Here is a 19,816-nt window from a genome sequence, read left to right as displayed (position 1 = left end):
AAGACTGGTATATAGTTTAGCTTGTGGCCAAAAGACCTACTCCAGAAATAGAAAACAACATATATTTACACAAGCACAACTCACACATACATGACCACTATCTCTGCAGCCACAGTGCCAAGAGATCATGATCGTGTACCAGGTGTACCGGTATGAAATGAGCGTTGAGATACAAATGTGTCAATAGGGAACATTTGTTGTGAACGAGCTTTTTTTTTTGACATCTGTCAAAGATATTTAATATACATCAAGTCATGGAACAAACATCATCATGTTTTCATCGTGTTAACACTGTCGAATTTTGTACCAGAAAGTGATGATTTGCAGAAAGCATTAATTTTTTGTTTTCATTTGAAAAAAAGTGCTGCAGAGTCGCATCGAATGCTTGTCGAGGCATATGGTGATCATGCTCTATCAGAAGCAACATGCAAATTTTGATGTAAGAAATGAAGAACGTGGAAGACCACCAAAAAAGTTCAAAGACGCCGAATTGCAAGCAATATTGGATGAAGATGATACTTTGAGTAAGAAGCAAATGGCAGCAATGCTAAATGTTGCACAACAAACAATTTACGACCGTTTGAAAGCTATGGGAAAGATCCAAAAGTGTGGAAAATGGGTGCCACATGAATTGAATGAAAGACAGATGGAAAACCGAAAAACCATTTGTCAAATTTTGCTTCAAAGACTTGAAAGAAAATCAATTTTGCATCGAATTGTTACTGGTGATGAAAAATGGATTTATTTTAAGAATCCTAAATGGGAAAAATCATGGGTTAATCCGGGACAACCATCAACATCGACTGCAAAACCAGATCGATTCGGCAAGAAGACAATGCTCTGTGTTTAGCTTCTAAAACCCGGTGAAACTGTGAATACTAATCACTACAGACAACAAATGTGATCAATTTGAACTATGAATTGATCGAAAAAAGACCAGAATGGGCCAGAATCCATGGCAAAGTATTTTTTTTACACGACAATGCACCTGCACACAAAGCAAAACTGGTTCAGGATACAATCAAAACACTTGGCTGGGAGCTGCTACCCCAACCGCCATATTCACCAGACTTGGCCCCTTCTGACTACCATTTGTTTTCATCAATGGGACACGCATTGGCTGAGGAACACTTCGATTCCTACGAAGAAGTAAAAAATTGGGTGTCTGATTGGTTTGCTTCAAAAGACGAACATTTCTATTGGCATTGTGTCCACAAATTGCCAGAAAGGTGGTCAAAATGTATAGAAAGCAATGGTCAGTACTTTGAATAAAATGTTTTTACTTTTCAATTCAAAATTAGTGTTTCATTTTCACAAAAAAATGCTCATTTCATACCGGTAGACCTGGTATGTGTAAGTCATGGACCTGTGAACATGTGTGTGTTTTCTACTTCAGAAGATTATCTTTTGGCCATAAGGTAAAACGTATAGCAATCTTTTCGTTGCACATGTCTGCAATTCACCGTCTCCTCTATAAGGTGAGTAGCAATTGTTATGTGATAATTTGCAATATTCTCTAGCAGAGAGCAACACTGTACCCTCATTGTAGGGCAAAGTTGTTGTCGTCGTCTTCGTCTGTGGCCTGAAGTCTAGTTTGAAGTGGCTCCTCCATGTTAGTGTATCCTGTACAAGCCTTTCCATCTCATAATAATTGCTGTAACATATGAACTTCCTTACTGTATTCATCCCTTGGTCTGTCTCTATAGTTTCTATCCCTCACACTACTCTCCAATTCTGGAATACGCCTCTCAGAATATGTCCTATCAACCAACGCATTACTGTAGTCAAGTTGTGCCATGAATTTATTTCCTCCCAATTTCATTCAGTACCCTCTCATAGTTATGTTATCTACCCATATAATCTTCAGCAATCTTCTGTAGCATAACATTTCAAAAGCTTGTATTCTCATCTTGTCTGAACTGCTTATTGTCCATGTTTCACTTCAGTACAAGGTTACATTTCAGGTAGGTTCAGAAAAGCCTTCCTAGCACCTAAATTTATATATTTGATGTTAGCAAATTCTTCTTTTTCAGACCCCCCCCCCCCCCCCCCTCCCCAGGTGGCACACAGTTTTTTCACGAGTTAATGCGTGGCGCTATGGGTCCCCAAGCTATTGTGGTCCATTCTCCTTTCTCTGCATGCATTTCCTTTCCTGTGCCCCTCCCTCCTTGTCCTCGCTTCTTATCCTCTGCCCCTCCTTCTCCTCTCACAGTGTTTTAAAATGATGTCAGCCTGGCTATCCACCTGGTTTCTTGTATTCCTTTCAGTTTTTGTTTCTCTTTTCATCCATCCTTTTTGGCGTTTTTGGTCCACATTTGGGGTTTGACCACCATTTCTAAATTTTCTCTCCATGGTGTAAGCTTTTTGGGGGAAGAACTCCCTGCCTAGCATCTATGGTACAGATATATCTTCCACTCTCTCCCTCCCATCTCTCTTTTCCCACGATAAGCCTTCTCTGCCCTACTAGGTCACTAGCATATGCAGCCAGTCCATGTAATGGGGCTGTTATCTACCCATCTGGCTGAGCCCCCTGACAACACAGGAATCAAACTTCTGGTACCTGAACTGTTGCCTTCCCGTGTGTGCCAATCAGTGGTTGCTTGTTATTTTAGGGCATTGGAACCCTCGGCAATGGCCACTGTTCCAGATGGCCCTTGCTGTGACTAGATGATGCCCGTGGGGAGAGCCCGTGATTGGAGTGGGTGGCATAAGGATGGATGCTTTGCATATAAAATATACCAAGCTCCAAAAACTTGTCCGTTCTTCTGTGACCATATCTTTGGTTAGTAATGGCTCATTTAATGCTGCTTTTATCACTCTGCAGCCTTTCCTTCCCAGGCTACATGACTAGAGGGGGGCCAGGCATGCCAGCTTGGGGTGAAACACTTTCCCCGATACGTGGTCTGCACTAGGACTAACGGAGACACGTTCACCACCACTAAGCTGTTATTTTTATGGAAAATATCAAAGACAAGTTTGGCAAAGTGGAGTCTCTCAGTAAGATACAGTTGGGTTTGCTGTTGATCAAAACATCTTCTGCAGCCCTTCGTGCTTGTGATCATCTTGGCAGTGCCCCAGTGACCAATACTCTCACCAGTCTGTGAATACAGTTTAGGGAATTATTTTTCTTAGGAATCTCATCCTTCAAACTGATAAGGAACTCTGGGCCAGTTGGGAAAGACCTGGTGTACATTTTGATCAGAGTTATCAGAAAGGTCTTAAGAACATTCGCACTGCAGCTGGTGCCTTTATTCTGGCCTTTGAGGAGATACCCCCGGAAAAGGTCAAGGTTATGTGTTATCAGTGTGACGTGAAGCCATATGTCCTGCCTCCCATAAGGTGTTTTTGGTGCTTTTATTTTGGGCACATGTCTTCCCAATGTGGCACATGTCTTCCCAATGTACGGCATACCATCTATGTGGTGAATGTGGACACCCTTTCCATGAGGGGAGCCCCTGTGTTCCGCCACCCATGTGGTGCTCAGTTTATAAGAAGGAAAGAAAGATCCAGGAGTATTAATCCATTGATCGTTTATCTTACACTGAGATTCATCAGAAGTATGACTGACTTCACCCTGTGTTAAAGACATCTAATGTTGCCTCTGTTATGTCCTTTCCCTCTCCTCCCTCCTCCTTATTCAGTTCTGCCCCCTCTCCTCTCCACCTCCTCTGATATTCCCACACTCTCCCCTCTGGGTGCCGCACTCCCTCCTTGGCTGGAGAAGTGTCCCATTTCTTCAGTGCCCATTGGTGATCGGGATCCCCTCCAAGATTCCTCCCTGTGGCATTCATGCATCACAAGGTCATCCACTCTCTTTCAGCTTTGGATCTTGCAGAAGCCTACTCTCCCTCCATGCCTTGCTCTCCTTGACCTATGAAAGAGACAGAGAAGAAACATGAGTCACAGGACAAGACCCCACAGTGCCCCAACAGGCACCATCTCCCTCCTTGCAACATGAGTCTAACCTCCTATTTACGGCTGTCACTCCATCCTCGTTGGTGACATATGGTGATCTGGTGGCTTAATTGGCTCCAGCCATTCACTTTCCATTTGGATCCCCATTGCATGCTTATTAGTGGATACTAAAGCCACCTCTTAGAGTTGCAGTTCCTTATTTCGTTTTACTCAGCATCTTGTGTCATGCTCCGAGAGTCTCATTGCACTGATACTCACCGACTCTTTGTGGGTTCCATGCTTTTGTTCAGAGCCATGTCAGCCCTTTGAGGGCATCCAGTGGCATTTGCGCGTTGGTCCATATGGACATAGTTAATACATCGCTCCCCTTTCATGTATCACATTGGAAGCAGTTAACATCCAGGGCCACTTGGACTTTGCGGTCACAATTTGTGGTCTCTATTTCCCTCCTGATAGGCTTCCTACACCCAATACCCTAACTGCCATCCTTCAGCAACTCCCCTTTACCTTCCTACTCTGTGGGGATTTTTATGCCTACCACACTTTAGGGGGCAGTGCTTTTTTTTTTTTCTAGTCAAGGATTCATCATTGACCAATTTCTTGTGAAACACAAACCTGTATCTAATTAATGATGGTTCCTCTACTCATTTTAGTGCCACATATGACATTTTCTCTGTCATAGATCTTTTGCTCACTTCCCGTCCTCTTCTTCCTTCCTTACACTGGTCGCCACACAATGACCTTTGGGACAGTGATCACCTCTCATTGATTCTCATTCTCTCCCACTCCTGATGTCCAGGTTACCCCATTGAGCTTTCCATCATGCTGATTGGCCTCTATATACCTCCCAGATCTTGTTTGCACCTTCTCTGTCAGGTTTTATTGATGAAGTCATTCGTAATCCCTCCGATAAGATAATTCATGCTGCTGGCATTGTTGTCCATGCTCAATGGGCCCCATTTGCAGCCATCCAGTTCCGTGGTGGAGCACGGCCATGATCATAGTCGTGCCTTACAACATCGTGACTGACACCTGTTCTCCAATGGTATATTACCTTTAAACGGCTTCACACCAAATCCTGTTACTTAATAAAAACACAGCAAATGAGTGTGTTGGTTCTCCTGTCCGTTTGTCATGGGTGTGGGCTATTCTCTGCACCCTCCAAGATTGTCAGCTGCAGTCTTCTGTTTAGGGCCTTGCCCTTCCAGGTGGTTTTTGTACAGATCCATGAGCCACTCGAAACATCTCGTAACCCATTTTGCGATGGCATCAGCACCAACCTCCTGTCCATATTCCTTCCTCCTCCAGGAACAGCAAGCTGAGATCTTCTTCTGGCTCTCTCTTGTTCCCATGATTCAGCCCCTGTTCCTGATTCCATCCATAACCAACTTCTTCAACTCCTCAATCCTCCATAACGGCAATATCTCTTCAAGATATTTTCCCCTGTCATTGGAGAGACAGCTTTGTGGTCCCTGTCATTAAGCTCTGGAAGAATCTGTCGTCCCTTGATAGTTATCATCCCATCAGTCTGACCAATGTCCTGTGCAAGTAACCTGGATGGATGGTGGCTCATTAGCTCAGTTGGGTCCTCAAATCTCAAGACTTTTTATCACGTTACCGATGCGGCTTTTGGGACAGGGCTGTGGCTGTGGCTGTGGCTGTGGCTGTGGCCACCTACTCCCACCACATGTTGTTCTTCCCTCTGCCTCTCCTGGCAGGAATCTTATTATCCTCTACCGTCTTCTTATCAGCCATACTAGGTGGACCCATGGTTTTTTACTCCGAAATGAGGCACCCGCCATCCTGCAGTTGTGGACCCTTATCACACTGGTCCATATTTTGCCAGACTGCCCATGCCTTTTGGCCCTTTGCACTGAATATGCTCTCCCACCTTCCTTGTCCTGGGAGTTAGCAGATGACCCTTGCTTTTTTACATTTGCCCTCAGTTTTCTTTGCGAAAGTGGTTTGTCCTCACAGGTATAAGTCCTTGAATTTCCCTCTGGAATTGATGCGCCTCAGTTAGTGTTGGCATTAGCCTTGGTTATGAAGGCCTTGGTCTTGTCTCTGCTCCGGCTTGGTTCTCGCACCATTTTCTTCTGGGGGTTCGTGTGGTCTTTTGTGCTGTTTTGTTTCCCCTTTTCTTGGGGTCTTCTTCCCCTGATGTTTGTTCCCATTGTGTTGTGATCATAGTATGGTGTGGGGATTGGGAAGGGTCAGTGGTGGTGCTGGTGCTCCAATACACGTAGTGTTTCTGGTGCCTTTCTCACTGTTCCCTGTTCTTTCCTCTTCCTAATGCCCTGATGTTCCTTTTACCTCTTTGCTTGACCATTTTTCCTTCCACTTGACTGGACTGTCCTGTTTGTGTTGTACCTCCCTTGGTTTCTGCTTCCTTAGATTATGGGACCAATAATCTCGTTGTTTGGTTCCCTTCCACAACCAACCATCTTTTTCAGAAATGCTTTCCTAACTATAACCAGTCTGCATTTTGTGTCCTCTTACTTCAGCTATCATCAGTTATTTTTGTGCCCAAATAGTAAAACTCATCTGCTACTTTTAGTGTCTCATTTCCACATCTAATTCCTGCAGCATTGCCTGATTCAGTTTGACTGCATTTCATTACCCTTGTTTTACTTTCGTTCCTGCTCATCCTATAGCCTCTTTTCAAAGTCTCCGTAATCACAGAATCTCTCAGACACGCACGTGATATCATAAAGACACATTGAGTAATCGACAACAGCATCCAAAACATAACATCAAGTAAACACATGTTCATTACCTAGTGCTGTTAAAATTCAATTTTGTATGGCACAAAGCAGGAGAACAGCAGCTGTAAAATAAGAACAAGAACACGTGTAGAAGGGCTTTATATGAAATTTGTGAGCAGAAATTTATATTATCACTGCATTATAGATCAGCAGAAAGTGCCAGAAGTGCTTATAACCTCACTATATAATGTCCAAAATGTAAAGCAAAAAAGTTAAACATAAATATTTATACACTATGTGATAAAAAGTATCTGGACACCTGGCTGAAAATGATTTACAAGTTTGTGGTGCCCTCCACCGGTGCTGGAATTCAATATGGTGTTGGCCTTGAGGACAGCTCCCACTCTCGCACTTCAATCAGGTGCCGGTAGGTTTCTTGGGAAATGGCAGCCCATTCTTCACGGAGCATTCTGCTCTGAGGATAGGTATCGATGTCGGTCAGTGAGGCCTGGCACGAAGTGGACATTCCAAAACACCCCAAAGGTGTTCTATAGGTTCAAATGGCTCTGAGCACTATGGGACTTAACATCTTAGGTCATCAGTCCCCTAGAACTTAGAACTACTTAAACCTAACTAACCTAAGGACATCACACAACACCCAGCCATCACGAGGCAGAGAAAATCCGTGACCCCGCCGGGAATCGAACCCGGGCGTGGGAAGGTGTTCTATAGGATTCAGGTCAGAACTCTGTGCAGTGCAGTCCAGTCCATTACAGGGATGTTATTGTTGTGTAACCACTCTGCCACAGGTCGTGCATTATGAACAGGTGCTCGATCGTGTTGAAATATAAAATTGCCATCCACAAATTGCTTTTCAACAGTGGGAAACGAGAAGGTGCTTAAAACATCAATATAGGCCTGTGCTGTTATAGTGCCACACAAAACAACTAGGGGTGCAACGCCTCTCCATGAAAAACACGACCACACCGTAACACCATTGCTTCAGAATTTTGCTGTCGGCACTACACACGCTGGCAGATGACTTTCACTGGGCATTCGCCATACCCACATCCCACCATTGGATTGCCACATTGTGTATCGTGATTCATCACTCCACGCAACGTTTTTCCATTTCAATTGTCTAATGTTTATGCTACTTACACCAAGTGAGGTGTTATTTGGCATTTACTAGTGTGTTGTGAGCAGCTGCTTGACCATGAAATCCATGTTTTCTCACCTCCCACCTAAATGTCATAGTACCTGCAGAGGATCCTGATTCAGTTTGGAATTTCTGTGTGATGGTCTGGATAGATGTCTGCCTATTACACATTATGATCCTCTTCGACTGTCGGCGGTCTCTGTCATCCAACAGATAAGGTCAGCCTGTAAGCTTTTGTGCTCTACATGTCCCTTCACGTTTCCACTTCACTATCACATTGGAAACAGTGGTCCTAGGGATGTTTAGGAATATGGAAATCTCGCGTACAGATTATGACACAAGTGATACCCAATCACCTGACCACATTCGAAGTCCGTGAGTTCTGCGGAGTGCCCCATTCTGCTGTCTAACGATGTCTAATGACTGCTGAGGTCACTGATATGGAGTACCTGTCAGTAGGTGGCAGCACAATGCACGTAATATGAAAAACATGATTTCCACGGTGTCCGGATACTTTTGACTGTATAGTGTATATTCTAGGCCACTGAAGATGCCTTGCAGATAATACACGTGAAACTTCCAGGGCAAGAAAAATTTGTTTTGTTCAGTTGTAACTATACGGATCTAAAGTAATTGTTATGGACATAATATTACCCATTCCATTCAATTGTTCTTCCAAGTCATTTGCTGTTTCCAATGGAATTGTAGTGTCATCACCAAAGTTTTTTATTTCTTCTCCCTGAACTTTTAATTCCTTTTCCTAATTTCTTCTTTCTTTCTTTTACTTCTTGCTCAGTGTACAGATTGAATGACATCGGGGATAGGCTACAACCCTGTCGTCTCACTCCCCTATTCAACTACTGCTTCCCTTTCATGTTCTTCTATTCTTGTAACTGTAGTTTGCGTTTTGTACAAGCTGTTTATAACCTTTCACTCTCTGTATTTTATCCCTGCTACATTCAGAATATTAGATTGTATTCCAGTCAACTTTGTTAAACGCTTTCTCTAAGTCTACAAATGGTTTAAATATAGGTTTGCCTTTCTGTATCTTCCAGGATAAGTTGGAGGGACAGTATTGCCATGTATGTTCCTACATTTCTCTAGAAACCAAACTAATCTCCTCTAGAGGTCAGCATTTTCCATTCTTCTGTAAAAAATTTGTATCAGTAATTTGCAACCATGATTTATAGACTGATAGCTTGCTAATACTTACACATGTCAGAACTTCATTTCTTATAGTTTAATTTTGTACTGCGACATGTTTGTACTGGAGAGTGCGGTTTTAGAGTTATTCAAGAAAAATGTACAAAAATGATATTAAATGTGTTCTATCTTGGAAACCATTCGGAATAGGGCATATGTCCATATGAAGTTTTTCGTTCAGAATTGCTAATACTATCAACCCTCAAAGCATGTACCTTTCCTCCGAACTCACCCTGTATAGTCTTTTCATCTTCCAGCTTTTCCTTATTTGCTTAGTACTGACTTGCCATCTGAACTCGTGATATTAAAACAGTTGCTAATCTTTTCTCCAGAGGTCTCTTTAATCTACATTTCTCCTACTTTCCTGTTTCTACAGCCTTGCTGTTTGTCTTGTACCCATTCCCGTGTAGCCATTTGGCACTTTCTGCCAACCTTACTTTTTAGACCTCTGTATTCCCTTTCACCTGCTTTATTTGCTGCATATTTGTATTTTAGCCTATCATCAGTTAAATTCAGTATCTCCTGTGTTATTCAAGCATTTTTACTAGGGCTTGTCTTTTTATGTATTGTACTTTTCTTTCTCTTCCTTTTCCTTCTGTTAAATTGCAGTCTTTTACAGTTAAATTTTCCTCTCCCTTAAGTATCTGAATAATTCCTTTTAGCTCATCATACATTCTTTCAATGTGTTCATCAACTGCAGAGGTAGTTAGTATATGAATTTTTTCCACTGTCATAGGTGTTGGCTTTATGTCTATCTTGGCTACAATAATTGGTCCCTTTGTTGTTCATAGTAGTGACCTGCATTCCTATTTTTGTATTCTCTATTAGACCCACTCTTCCTGCATTACACCTGTTCGATTTTGTACTTATGACCCCCGCTCACCTGACCAGGAATCCTGAATTTCCACTGTTATCTAACTTCAACCTATCCATTTCCCTTTTTCAGTTCTGTGCATTCACCTCACTAGAAATCCTGCTATTCCTGCCACAGTAGTTCACTAATTTCCACTGTATATAACTTCAACCTATACATTTCCCTTTTTAAATTTGCAAACCTATCTACTTGATTAAGGGATGCAGCATTCCACACTCCAACCCATAGAATGCAATCTTTCTGAGTAGTCCCTACACAAAGATCCAAATGAGGGGGGAGGGGCTGTTTTACCTCAAGAATATTTTACTTAAGAGGTTGCTATCATAAGTTAACCACACAGAAGAACGACTTGCCCTCAGGATTAATAACCACTGTGGTTTCCCCTTGCTTTCCACCATTTGCGGTATCAACACAGCAAGACCATGTTCGCTATCTTTACAAGGTCAGATCAATATCCTGATTGTTGCCCCCTGCAACTACAGAAGAAGCTGCTTCCTCTCTTCAAGAACCAAAGGTTTGTCTGGCCTTTCTACAGATGCCCTTCTATTGTGGTTGCACCTACAGTATGGCTATTCGTATCAATCTGTATCAGTGAGCCACTAGAGCCACCCCACCATGGCAAGGCCATCATGGTTAATGGTGGCGGTGGTGGTGGTGGGGGGAGTCAAAGCAACATAACCATTATTAGAATTCAGAGCAGTGTCAATCAGTGGTACAGTGCACCAGAGGAAGAAGAGAGGACTTCATCAGTGGGCACCAGTGTGGGCATCAACACTTTGAACAATCTGGCTGAGGTGAAAGCAGTTGCAGATTCCGACTGAAATCTGAGTGTGAGAGTGTCAACAGATAAAAGGAATCACAAAGGGATTGTGTATGAAATCATTATGACATAATAATAGACATGCAGAAGTTCTGGATTCCCCCCCCCCCCCCCCCCCCCCCTCCCTTAGTGTTTTAACTTTGATAGGAGGAAAAAAAGTGCTGATTACTCATTAATTCACAGCAGGTGACAGTTGTTGATGAAATGTGGGCTTCAAGGAATTGTACGGGGCAGGGGGGATCAGTCTAAAGCATGTACAAGACATCTTTATCAAAGAATGTTTAAGTGAGCATATTGTAAAGGAACTTGATAACCAGTGTTACCTTGGCCTGGAAGATGCTGTTCTTGCATATTTCATACTATACTGACTGCAATTTTCTTGCTAATGCTTAAATGCCTGAGAAAGGTCATACGCATCCACAAATATCAGCAAAATGTATATTCTTCACAGCAAAATGTTCCTGTTATGCATCAATGTTAAAGAGAGACTTTTGGGAAAACCAGTTTCAAATACTCTTTATCATATGAATTACCTCCTTTTATTCTGCTGCTCAATTCTTGTTTGAAAAAACATCATTTTGGGCCAGTTAATAACATGGGTTGATATGATGAGTGCACTGAAATACCGTATTTACTCGAATCTTAGCCGCACTCGAATCTAAGCCGCACCTGAAAAATGAGACTCGAAATTCAAGGGGAGAAAAAAGTTTTAGGCCGCACCTCCAAATCGAAACAAAGTTGGTCCATTGTAATATGAGACACAATTTAGGTCGAATGAATGACGATACAACTACAGTAGTTTGGTTCGAGTCGTAAGCTTAGCAGTTAAGCTTTACCAGGTAGCCATTGCTATGCGTCAGGCGCTCCGTCCGTATTTATACGGGTACCCTTCCCCTTTTCACGTGCTTCGTCTGGTTTGAATCGATTGCTTATTTTGCTTTGATCTGATAGGTGCCGTTTTCTTTGTTACAGGTGTTTACGTCACTCTAAGTTGAAAATGCATTACTGTACTGTGTCATGCATTGTTTGTTGCATTCCGATAGTGCGTGTTTACGGCCTGTCGCGGCTTGCGGCATGGCTTGCTTTTGTGCGCGCTACCGCCGCTTACAATTTAACAAAAAAAAAAAAAAATAATAATAATAATAAAAGAGAGAGAGGAGTCGTCTCATTATCGAAACAATGGTGAGAGACTGCTATTTGTTGTTACTTACACTGCTGCTTTCTTTGATGATGATCAACAATAACCAAATAATAGACCGCATATGATAGAAGATGTTCTGAACGAGAGTTTAGCGAAAATTTTTCTCCATTTGAAAATCTTTGCAGACGCCTCTTTAGTACATTACATTCTGCTTAGAAATTAGAGTCATCTTAGATTTAAAAATCTAGTCAGTTGCCGTGCTTCATTTCTGACTGTATCGCTACTAGGCACAAGAATATTACGAATATAAACATGAAACGATACGTATATTCTTCCGCGTTTGCTGTTGTCTCACTCTAGTTTCGTAGTTTATTAGGCAGACAGGATTTAAATGAGATAGCAGCAAACACGAAAGAATACATGGCAAAATGTTTATATTCGTATTATTCTTATGGTGAAGAGAAAAATACTGCATGTGATTCACATTTCATCAGGTTCCTATTATCAACCATCTCTTCTCACAGGTAGGAAAAAATTCATAATGTAGAGTTGGCCATATTGACAAACATCCCAAACAGTCTTGCCAGTCGGATTTTCGTATTACATTGAAATTCTGCTACATTCGAAGATGGACAATACGGAATTTGTATTTACTTCGTTGAATAATGTATGAAAATGCAATAGTCGAAACTCGGGGCGGAGAAAAAAGCTCGTCTTCCACCTTTTTTTTAAAAAAAATTTATGTACTGACGCAGAGGTTTTGGCGCCAGTATTTTTATCTTTGTGCCTACAAAGCATGCCTGTGTAGCGCTACATATATTCGATGGCAGAAGTTAGTTGTGGCGGCACCTACCAACATTTTTCAGAACTTCCGCTTGCTTTGCACTCGATTCTAAGGCGCAGGCGGTTTTTTGGATTACAAAAACGGGAAAAAAAGTGCGGCTTAGATTCGAGTAAATACGGTAGACTCCAGTTCAAGACTTTCTACTGGGTAAAGAGGAATAGGAGACTTTCTTTCAGTGATATATTGATGTTTATGAGTGTTATTTTGATGAATATTAACTGTATGTAAAAAATTTTTCAAGCATGCTGACCACATGTACTTCACAGTTCCTATTGGAATAAAATGTGCTCCGCTCTCGTTTTCCACGCTCCATATGTTTCATTTAATGAAGAGATTAGTTGCCAGCTGCATACCTGTTTCTGGATAGATGAATGGAAAGTGGTTGATTTCATTTGCAATTTTGCTACTCCCTTCTCTAGCTTCATAGAACATGTTTACAATTCTAATGGCTTGTAAAGTGTTACTAAAAGTGGGGAGAGGCACTTTATTTCTCTCGCGAACTTCATGGTCACTGTGGCGCTTATTGTTCACTTCATTTGCAGTTTTGTCATCAGTTTGCACTTCAGTTGCAACAAGGTCATAATCTATTGTTGCTACATTTCATAGTCCAACTGATTGAGATTGTCACAGTTGATTTCTGGCAACAATGCAGACAGCAGCAGATCGTCAGTGTCATCGAATGTGTCTTTAATATTGGTGGCATTTATTCCTTGAGTTGTGATTCCCACATGACGGAAACAGTTGGCTTGTGCTGTGAACTGCCTCCAAACTTTGGTAATGCATCCGATTGCATCCATCAGTGTAATGGAATAATCCTGTTTCTCCTCACTGCATTGTATCATTACTCCATGGTCAATAAGCTGCAATAAGCTTGTCATTTTACAAGAAGAAATACAAGGTTAATATTCTCCAAATCAGAGAGTGTAGGATGTGCTAGACAGTTGTCAAGAAGAACCAGTATCTTCCTTTTATGACTTCTAAGCTCCTGATCCCAATGCCTTATTTCAGCTTCAAAGAGTTCAGAGGTCATCCAGGACTTTTTATTAGCATCGCAGCGCACGGACAGATTTTTTACATGCTTAAAATAACTAGGATTTTTTGATTTACCTATCACAAGCAATTTTTTTCTTCCCAGTTCCATCTGTATTAGCAGAAACCTGAACTGTTATTTGTTCTTTAGATAACTTGCCATCGACATATTTTTTGCCCTTTAATTTCAGAGTTTGTCAGGTGTCAATGTAAAGAAAATGCCAGTGTCGTTTGCATTAAAGATGTCACAGTCTGCATCTTCTACACGAATTGTAGGTCACACAGTAGTAAGCCATTGTTGGATTGTGTTAGTATTCACACTGTTGGCTTCACCACTCACTCTGTCAAAAGTAATGCCGTGACATTGCTGGAATCTGTCAATACAGCCACTGCTGCACACAAATTCCTCATCTTTTAATTTCATGGCAAATTCTTCTGCTTTCGCCATAAGGAGTGGTCCACTAAAGGGTACATGGATACTTCTCTGTTGCTTTAACCACCGAAGCAGCACTTCATCCATGTCATTCTGTTCAGCTTTTCATAATCACTTTAGATCCATTTTGTTCTTCCAAATTATTAAGACTGTGAAATTTACAAAGCCAAATTGATGACTGACATGAGCCTTCTAAGTTCTATTCTCAGTTACATAAATTACTTTCACTTTTTCCTCCAACGTAAAAACTTTTCTTTTACTGGTCATGCTGTTCTAAAATCCTTGCACTTCATAACAAATTGTGAGGGAAAGTGACATAACATGTATTGTTGACAAGTTCTGTGATTGCCTCCACTACTGTAGCATGAATGCGCTATGGAAACGATGAGGTGAGGAGTCTATACTACATTGTTGGTGATGGAAGAGTAGAGTTGCCATATTACGATAGATTTCCTTCTACAGTACATTGATTGTTGGAAAGTCTTGTTGCTAACTTGAGGCTGAAAATGATGAAATGAACGAGGTAAAGGCATATACATTTGTCGTATTAAGCAAGGATGTGAAGTATGCCCCTTACGAGGAATAAGGCTGTACCACAGAAATCACGACGTTATAGCCAAGTTCTCATAACTGATGACATTATAAGAAAGTTCAACTGTATTAAAATTTGGTTGATGAATTTAAACTTAAAATATTTAATTTTTATTCACAGGTTGTATCTGAGAAAAGGAAGAGGTGAAACCAGGATCTGTAAGATATATGATTCCCCATGTTTACCAGAAACAGAAGCTATGTTTGCTATAAATGCAGATGGTATTGGAGATGCCAAAGAGTGAAATTGGTACTCTGCTGTAAAAAAGATCTTTTGTACAGTAAAATTAGCTAATAAGAGTGTTAAAACATGTTGTTTTTATGTATATTCTTATTAAAAAAATCCAAACCTCGAAGTACCTTTTGGTTCAGTAATTATGTTCTGATCAGTATGACTGTCTGGAACTGTTTTGTGGCTGAGGAAGAGGAGTGTAAATGGATGTGTACACAGCTTTTATAGATAATTTAATTATGTAAAATAGGGTAACATACATTGAGAATATCAGTTTCCATTGATTTTTTAATCCTAAGCTAACACTGAAATATCTTTCGATGTATAATTCATTATAAATCTGCATCATGCTGCAAGGCAAGTAAGTACGATTTGTAATCAAGAAGTAATGGTTTTTTTTTTTTTCCACAGGCTTTATAAATCCAGTTTTAATGAATTAATTTTTTTGTTTGTTTGTTAGCGCGTGCGTGTGTGTGTGTGTGTGTGTGTGTGTGTGTGTGTGTGTGTGTGTGTGTGGTTGGTACACATGTTCCTGATGTTGTTGTTGTTGTTGTTGTGGTCTTCAGTCCTGAGACTGGTTTGATGCAGCTCTCCATGCTACCCTACCCTGTGCAAGTTCTTCATCTCCCAGTACCTACTGCAACCTACATTCTTCTGAATCTGCTTAGTGTATTCATCTCTTGGTCTCCCTCTACGATTTTTACCCTCCACGCTGCCCTCCAATGCTAAATTGGTGATTCCTTGATGCCTCAAAACATGTCCTACCAACTGGTCCCTTCTTCTCGTCAAGTTGTGCCACAAACTCCTCTTCTCCCCAATTCTATTCAATACCTCCTCATTAGTTATGTGATCTACCCATCTAATCTTCAGCATTCTTCTGTAGCACCACATTTCGAAAGCTTCTATTCTCCTCCTGTCCGAACTATTTATCTTCCATGTTTCACTTCCATACATGGCTACACTCCATACAAATACTTTCAGAAGTGACTTCCTGACACTTAAATTTATACTCGGTGTTAACAAATTTCTCTTCTTCAGAAACGATTTCTTTGCCGTTGCCAGTCTACATTTTATATCTTCTCTACTTTGACCATCATCAGTTATTTTGCTCCCCAAATAGCAAAACTCCTTTACTACTTTCAGTGTCTCATTTCCTAATCTAATTCCCTCAGCATCACTCGACTTAATTCGACTACATTCCATTATCCTCGTTTTGCTTTTGTTGATGTTCATCATATATCCTCCTTTCAAGACACTGTCCATTCCGTTCAACTGCTCTTTCCAGTCCTTTGCTGTCTCTGACAGAATTACAATGTCATCGGCGAATGTCAATGTTTTTATTTCTTTTCCATGGATTTTAATACCTACTCCGAATTTTTCTTTCGTTTCCTTTACTGCTTGCTCAATATACAGATTGAATAACATCAGGGAGAGGCTACAACCCTGTCTCACTCCCTTCCCAACCACTGCTTCCCTTTCATGTCCCTTGACTCTTGTAACTGCCATCTGGTTTCTGTACAAATTGTAAATAGCCTTTCGCTCCCTGTATTTTACCCCTGTCACCTTTAGAATTTGGAAGAGAGTATTCCAGTCAACATTGTCAAAAGCTTTCTCTAAGTCTACAAATGCTAGAAATGTAGGTTTGCCTTTCCTTAATCTTTCTTCTAAGATAAGTCGTAAGGTCAGTGTTGCCTCACGTGTTCCAATATTTCTACGGAATCCAAACTGATCTTCCCCGAGGTCAGCTACTACCAGTTTTTCCATTCGTCTGTAAAGAATTCGCGTTAGTATTTTGCAGCTGTGACTTATTAAACTGATAGTTCGGTAATTTTCACATCTGTCAACACCTTCTTTCTTTGGGATTGGAATTATTATATTCTTCTTGAAGTCTGAGGGTACTTCACCTGTCTCATACATCTTCCTCACCAGATGGTAGAGTTTTGTCAGGACTGGCTCTCCCAAGGCCGATGTATGTTTGCACTTTCATCTCTTTTGAATATTTAGTTTATTTGACAATGAAAAAGGTCAAAAAATGGATCAAAGAATTTGCATTAAATTTTGCTTGGGGAATGGAATAAGGTGCAGCATCGCATTTGAAATGTTGACTGTGGCTTTTGGTGAATTTGCTTTGAGTAAGACGAGTTTTTAAAAGAGGGTCAAGAAGATGTTGGAGACGACGAACACCCTGGATACCTCAGCACGTCAATTACTGTTGACAATGTGGAAGAAGTAAAGGAAAGAAAATGGTTCTGGAGAATCGCCGAATCACCACCAGAGAGATTCTTGACAATGTCAGCATGTCCTTATCTGATACCAAGCAGTTTATTCAGATGTTTTGGAAGTGAAACATTTAGCGTCAAAATTCGTTCCAAAACAGAATCATAAATTTACAAAATGACTCAAGTCCACATTTTCATGGTTTTGATTTATGGGCACAGCAATGTTCCAATACCCAACATGCATTACTTTAGTCCCTAACTTCTGCACATTATTTCCAGTAACAGAATGTTCGTGGTTCATGGTGTGGGTTCCTGTAGTCATGTCCTAGTTCATGAACCACGGGCAACGTATGAGTGGCCAAGTAAGTGGTCCCGACAGTCGGGATACCAGTTACTTTGGAATAAGGCTGGGCATCTCGGACATATTCTGAGTCGTGGTCACCTTTGTGCTCATACGGCAAAGACTACCAAATCCACCGGTTAGTCCCTCAGCCATTAGGGGTAAAACCCAATGGGACTCGGGGCAAGTAAGGCTAGCAACCTGCTTCCCTGGTACTTTAAATATGATGGTGGCAATAATCAGAGCAAAATGCCTCGGACCTTTGGAGGTGACGGAGTCCCACCTCTAACTGACAAACCAGGGACTCCTAAGATACGACTTCGCAAACAAATGGTAATGAGATGGGGAGCTATTAATATCAATGGGGGCTACTCTGGGAAGAAGGTAGAGCTGGCAGAGGCTGCAAGTAAGATGGGGCTGGACATTTTAGCTGTTAGTGACATTCGGGTAAGGGGTGAGAAAGAAGAGGAAGTGGGAGAATACAAGGTCTACCTGTCAGGAGTCAAAGCAGGAATAGCACAATGGGGTGTAGGGCTTTACATCAGGAAAGAAATGGAACCCAGCGTAGTTGCAATAAGGTATGTAAACGAACGACTGATGTGGATAGATTTGACAGTGTCTAGCAAGAAAATTAGGATTGTGTCAGTATATTCGCATTGTGAAGGGACAGATCAAGATAAGATGGATAGTTTTTATGAGGCACTCAGTGATGTACTTGTTAGAGTAAAAGACAAGGACAGTGTTCTGCTCATGGGTGATTTTAACGCCAGGATTGAAAATCGAACAGAAGGGTATAAAAAGGTTATGGGTAAATTTGGAGAGGATATGGAGGCCAACAGGAACGGGAAACAACTCTTGGATTTCTGTGCCAGTATGGGCTTAGTAATCACAAACTCCTTTTTTAAACATAAGAACATTCACCGGTATACTTGGGGAGGCAGGGGAACCAGATCTGTCATTGACTGTATAATAACAGATCAGGAATTCAGGAAGGCTGTGAGGGACACACGTGTATTCAGGGGATTCTTTGATGACACTGATCATTATTTAATCTGCAGTGAAATTGGGATTGTGAGGCCGAAAGTGCAGGAGGTCAGGTCCATATGTAGGAGGATAAGAGTGGAGAAACTTCAGGATAAGAAAATCAGGCACAAGTACATAACAGCGATCTCAGAAAGGTACCAGTTAGTTGAATGTAGTCAATTACAGCCATTGGAAAAGGAATGGACAAGGTACAGGGACACAGTACTAGAAGTGGCTAAAGAATGTCTTGGAACAGTAGTGTGTAAAAGTAGGATGAAGCAAACAGCTTGGTGGAATGATACAGTCAAGGCAGCCTGTAAAAGGAAAAAGAAGGCGTATCAAAAATGGCTACATACCAGAACCCAGGTAGACAGAGAAAGTTATGTTGAAGAAAGAAACAAAGCCAAACAGATAATTGCAGCATCGAAGAAGAAATCGAGGGAAGACTTTGGAAACAGGTTGGAGACTATGGGTCAAGCTGCTGGAAAACCATTCTGGAGTGTAATTAGCAGTCTTCAAAAGGGAGGTAAGAAGGAAATGACAAGTATTTTGGACAGGTCAGGAAAACTGCTGGTGAATCCTGTGGATGCCTTGGGCAGATGGAGGGAATATTTTGAAGAGTTGCTCAATGTAGGTGAAAATGCGATCAGTAATGTTTCAGATTTCGAGGTAGAATGGGATAGGAATGATGATGGAAATAGGATCACATTTGAGGAAGTGGAAAAAATGGTCAATAGATTGAAGTGCAATAAAGCGGCTGGGGTGGATGAAATTAAGTCGGAACTCATCAAATACAGTGGAATGTCAGGTCTTAAATGGCTACACAGGATAATTGAAATGGCCTGGGAGTCGGGACAGGTTCCATCAGACTGGACGAAAGCAGTAATCACACCAATCTTTAAACGTGGACACAGAAAAGATTGTAACAAATACAGAGGTATCTCTTTAATCAGCGTTGTGGGTAAAATCTTCGCAGGTATTGTTGAAAGGAAAGTGCGAGTATTAGTTGAGGACCAATTGGATGAAAATCAGTGTGGGTTTAGGCCTCTTAGAGGTTGTCAGGACCAGATCTTTAGCTTACGGCAAATAATGGAGAAGTGTTATGAGTGGAACAGGGAATTGTATCTATGCTTTATAGATCTAGAAAAGGCATATGCCCGGGTTCCTAGGAGGAAGTTATTGTCTGTTCTACAAGATTACGGAATAGGAGGCAAACTTTTGCAAGCAATTAAAGGTCTTTACATGGATAGTCAGGCAGCAGTTAGAGTTGACAGTAAATTGAGTTCAT

The 19,816-nt window shown here is 41.3% G+C and overlaps 1 protein-coding gene across 1 annotated transcript in view; it reads left to right on the top strand.

Moving 5' to 3' along the window:
• Nucleotides 1-15,015, top strand: part of LOC126183253 (DNA repair protein RAD51 homolog 1) — an 88,642-nt gene extending 73,627 nt beyond the window's left edge. The window contains exon 7 of the mRNA XM_049925072.1: nucleotides 14,836-15,015. Coding sequence (XP_049781029.1) covers nucleotides 14,836-14,959 — 124 coding nt within the window. The 3' untranslated portion in view covers nucleotides 14,960-15,015. The remainder of the gene's footprint in view (nucleotides 1-14,835) is intronic.
• Nucleotides 15,016-19,816: the final 4,801 nt, after the last annotated feature.

The sequence above is a fragment of the Schistocerca cancellata genome, chromosome 1, assembly GCF_023864275.1.
Source record: "Schistocerca cancellata isolate TAMUIC-IGC-003103 chromosome 1, iqSchCanc2.1, whole genome shotgun sequence".
Lineage (NCBI taxonomy): Eukaryota > Metazoa > Arthropoda > Insecta > Orthoptera > Acrididae > Schistocerca > Schistocerca cancellata.
The sequence above is the reverse complement of the archived record's forward strand: the minus strand, read 5'-3'. Positions and strand labels throughout refer to the sequence as shown.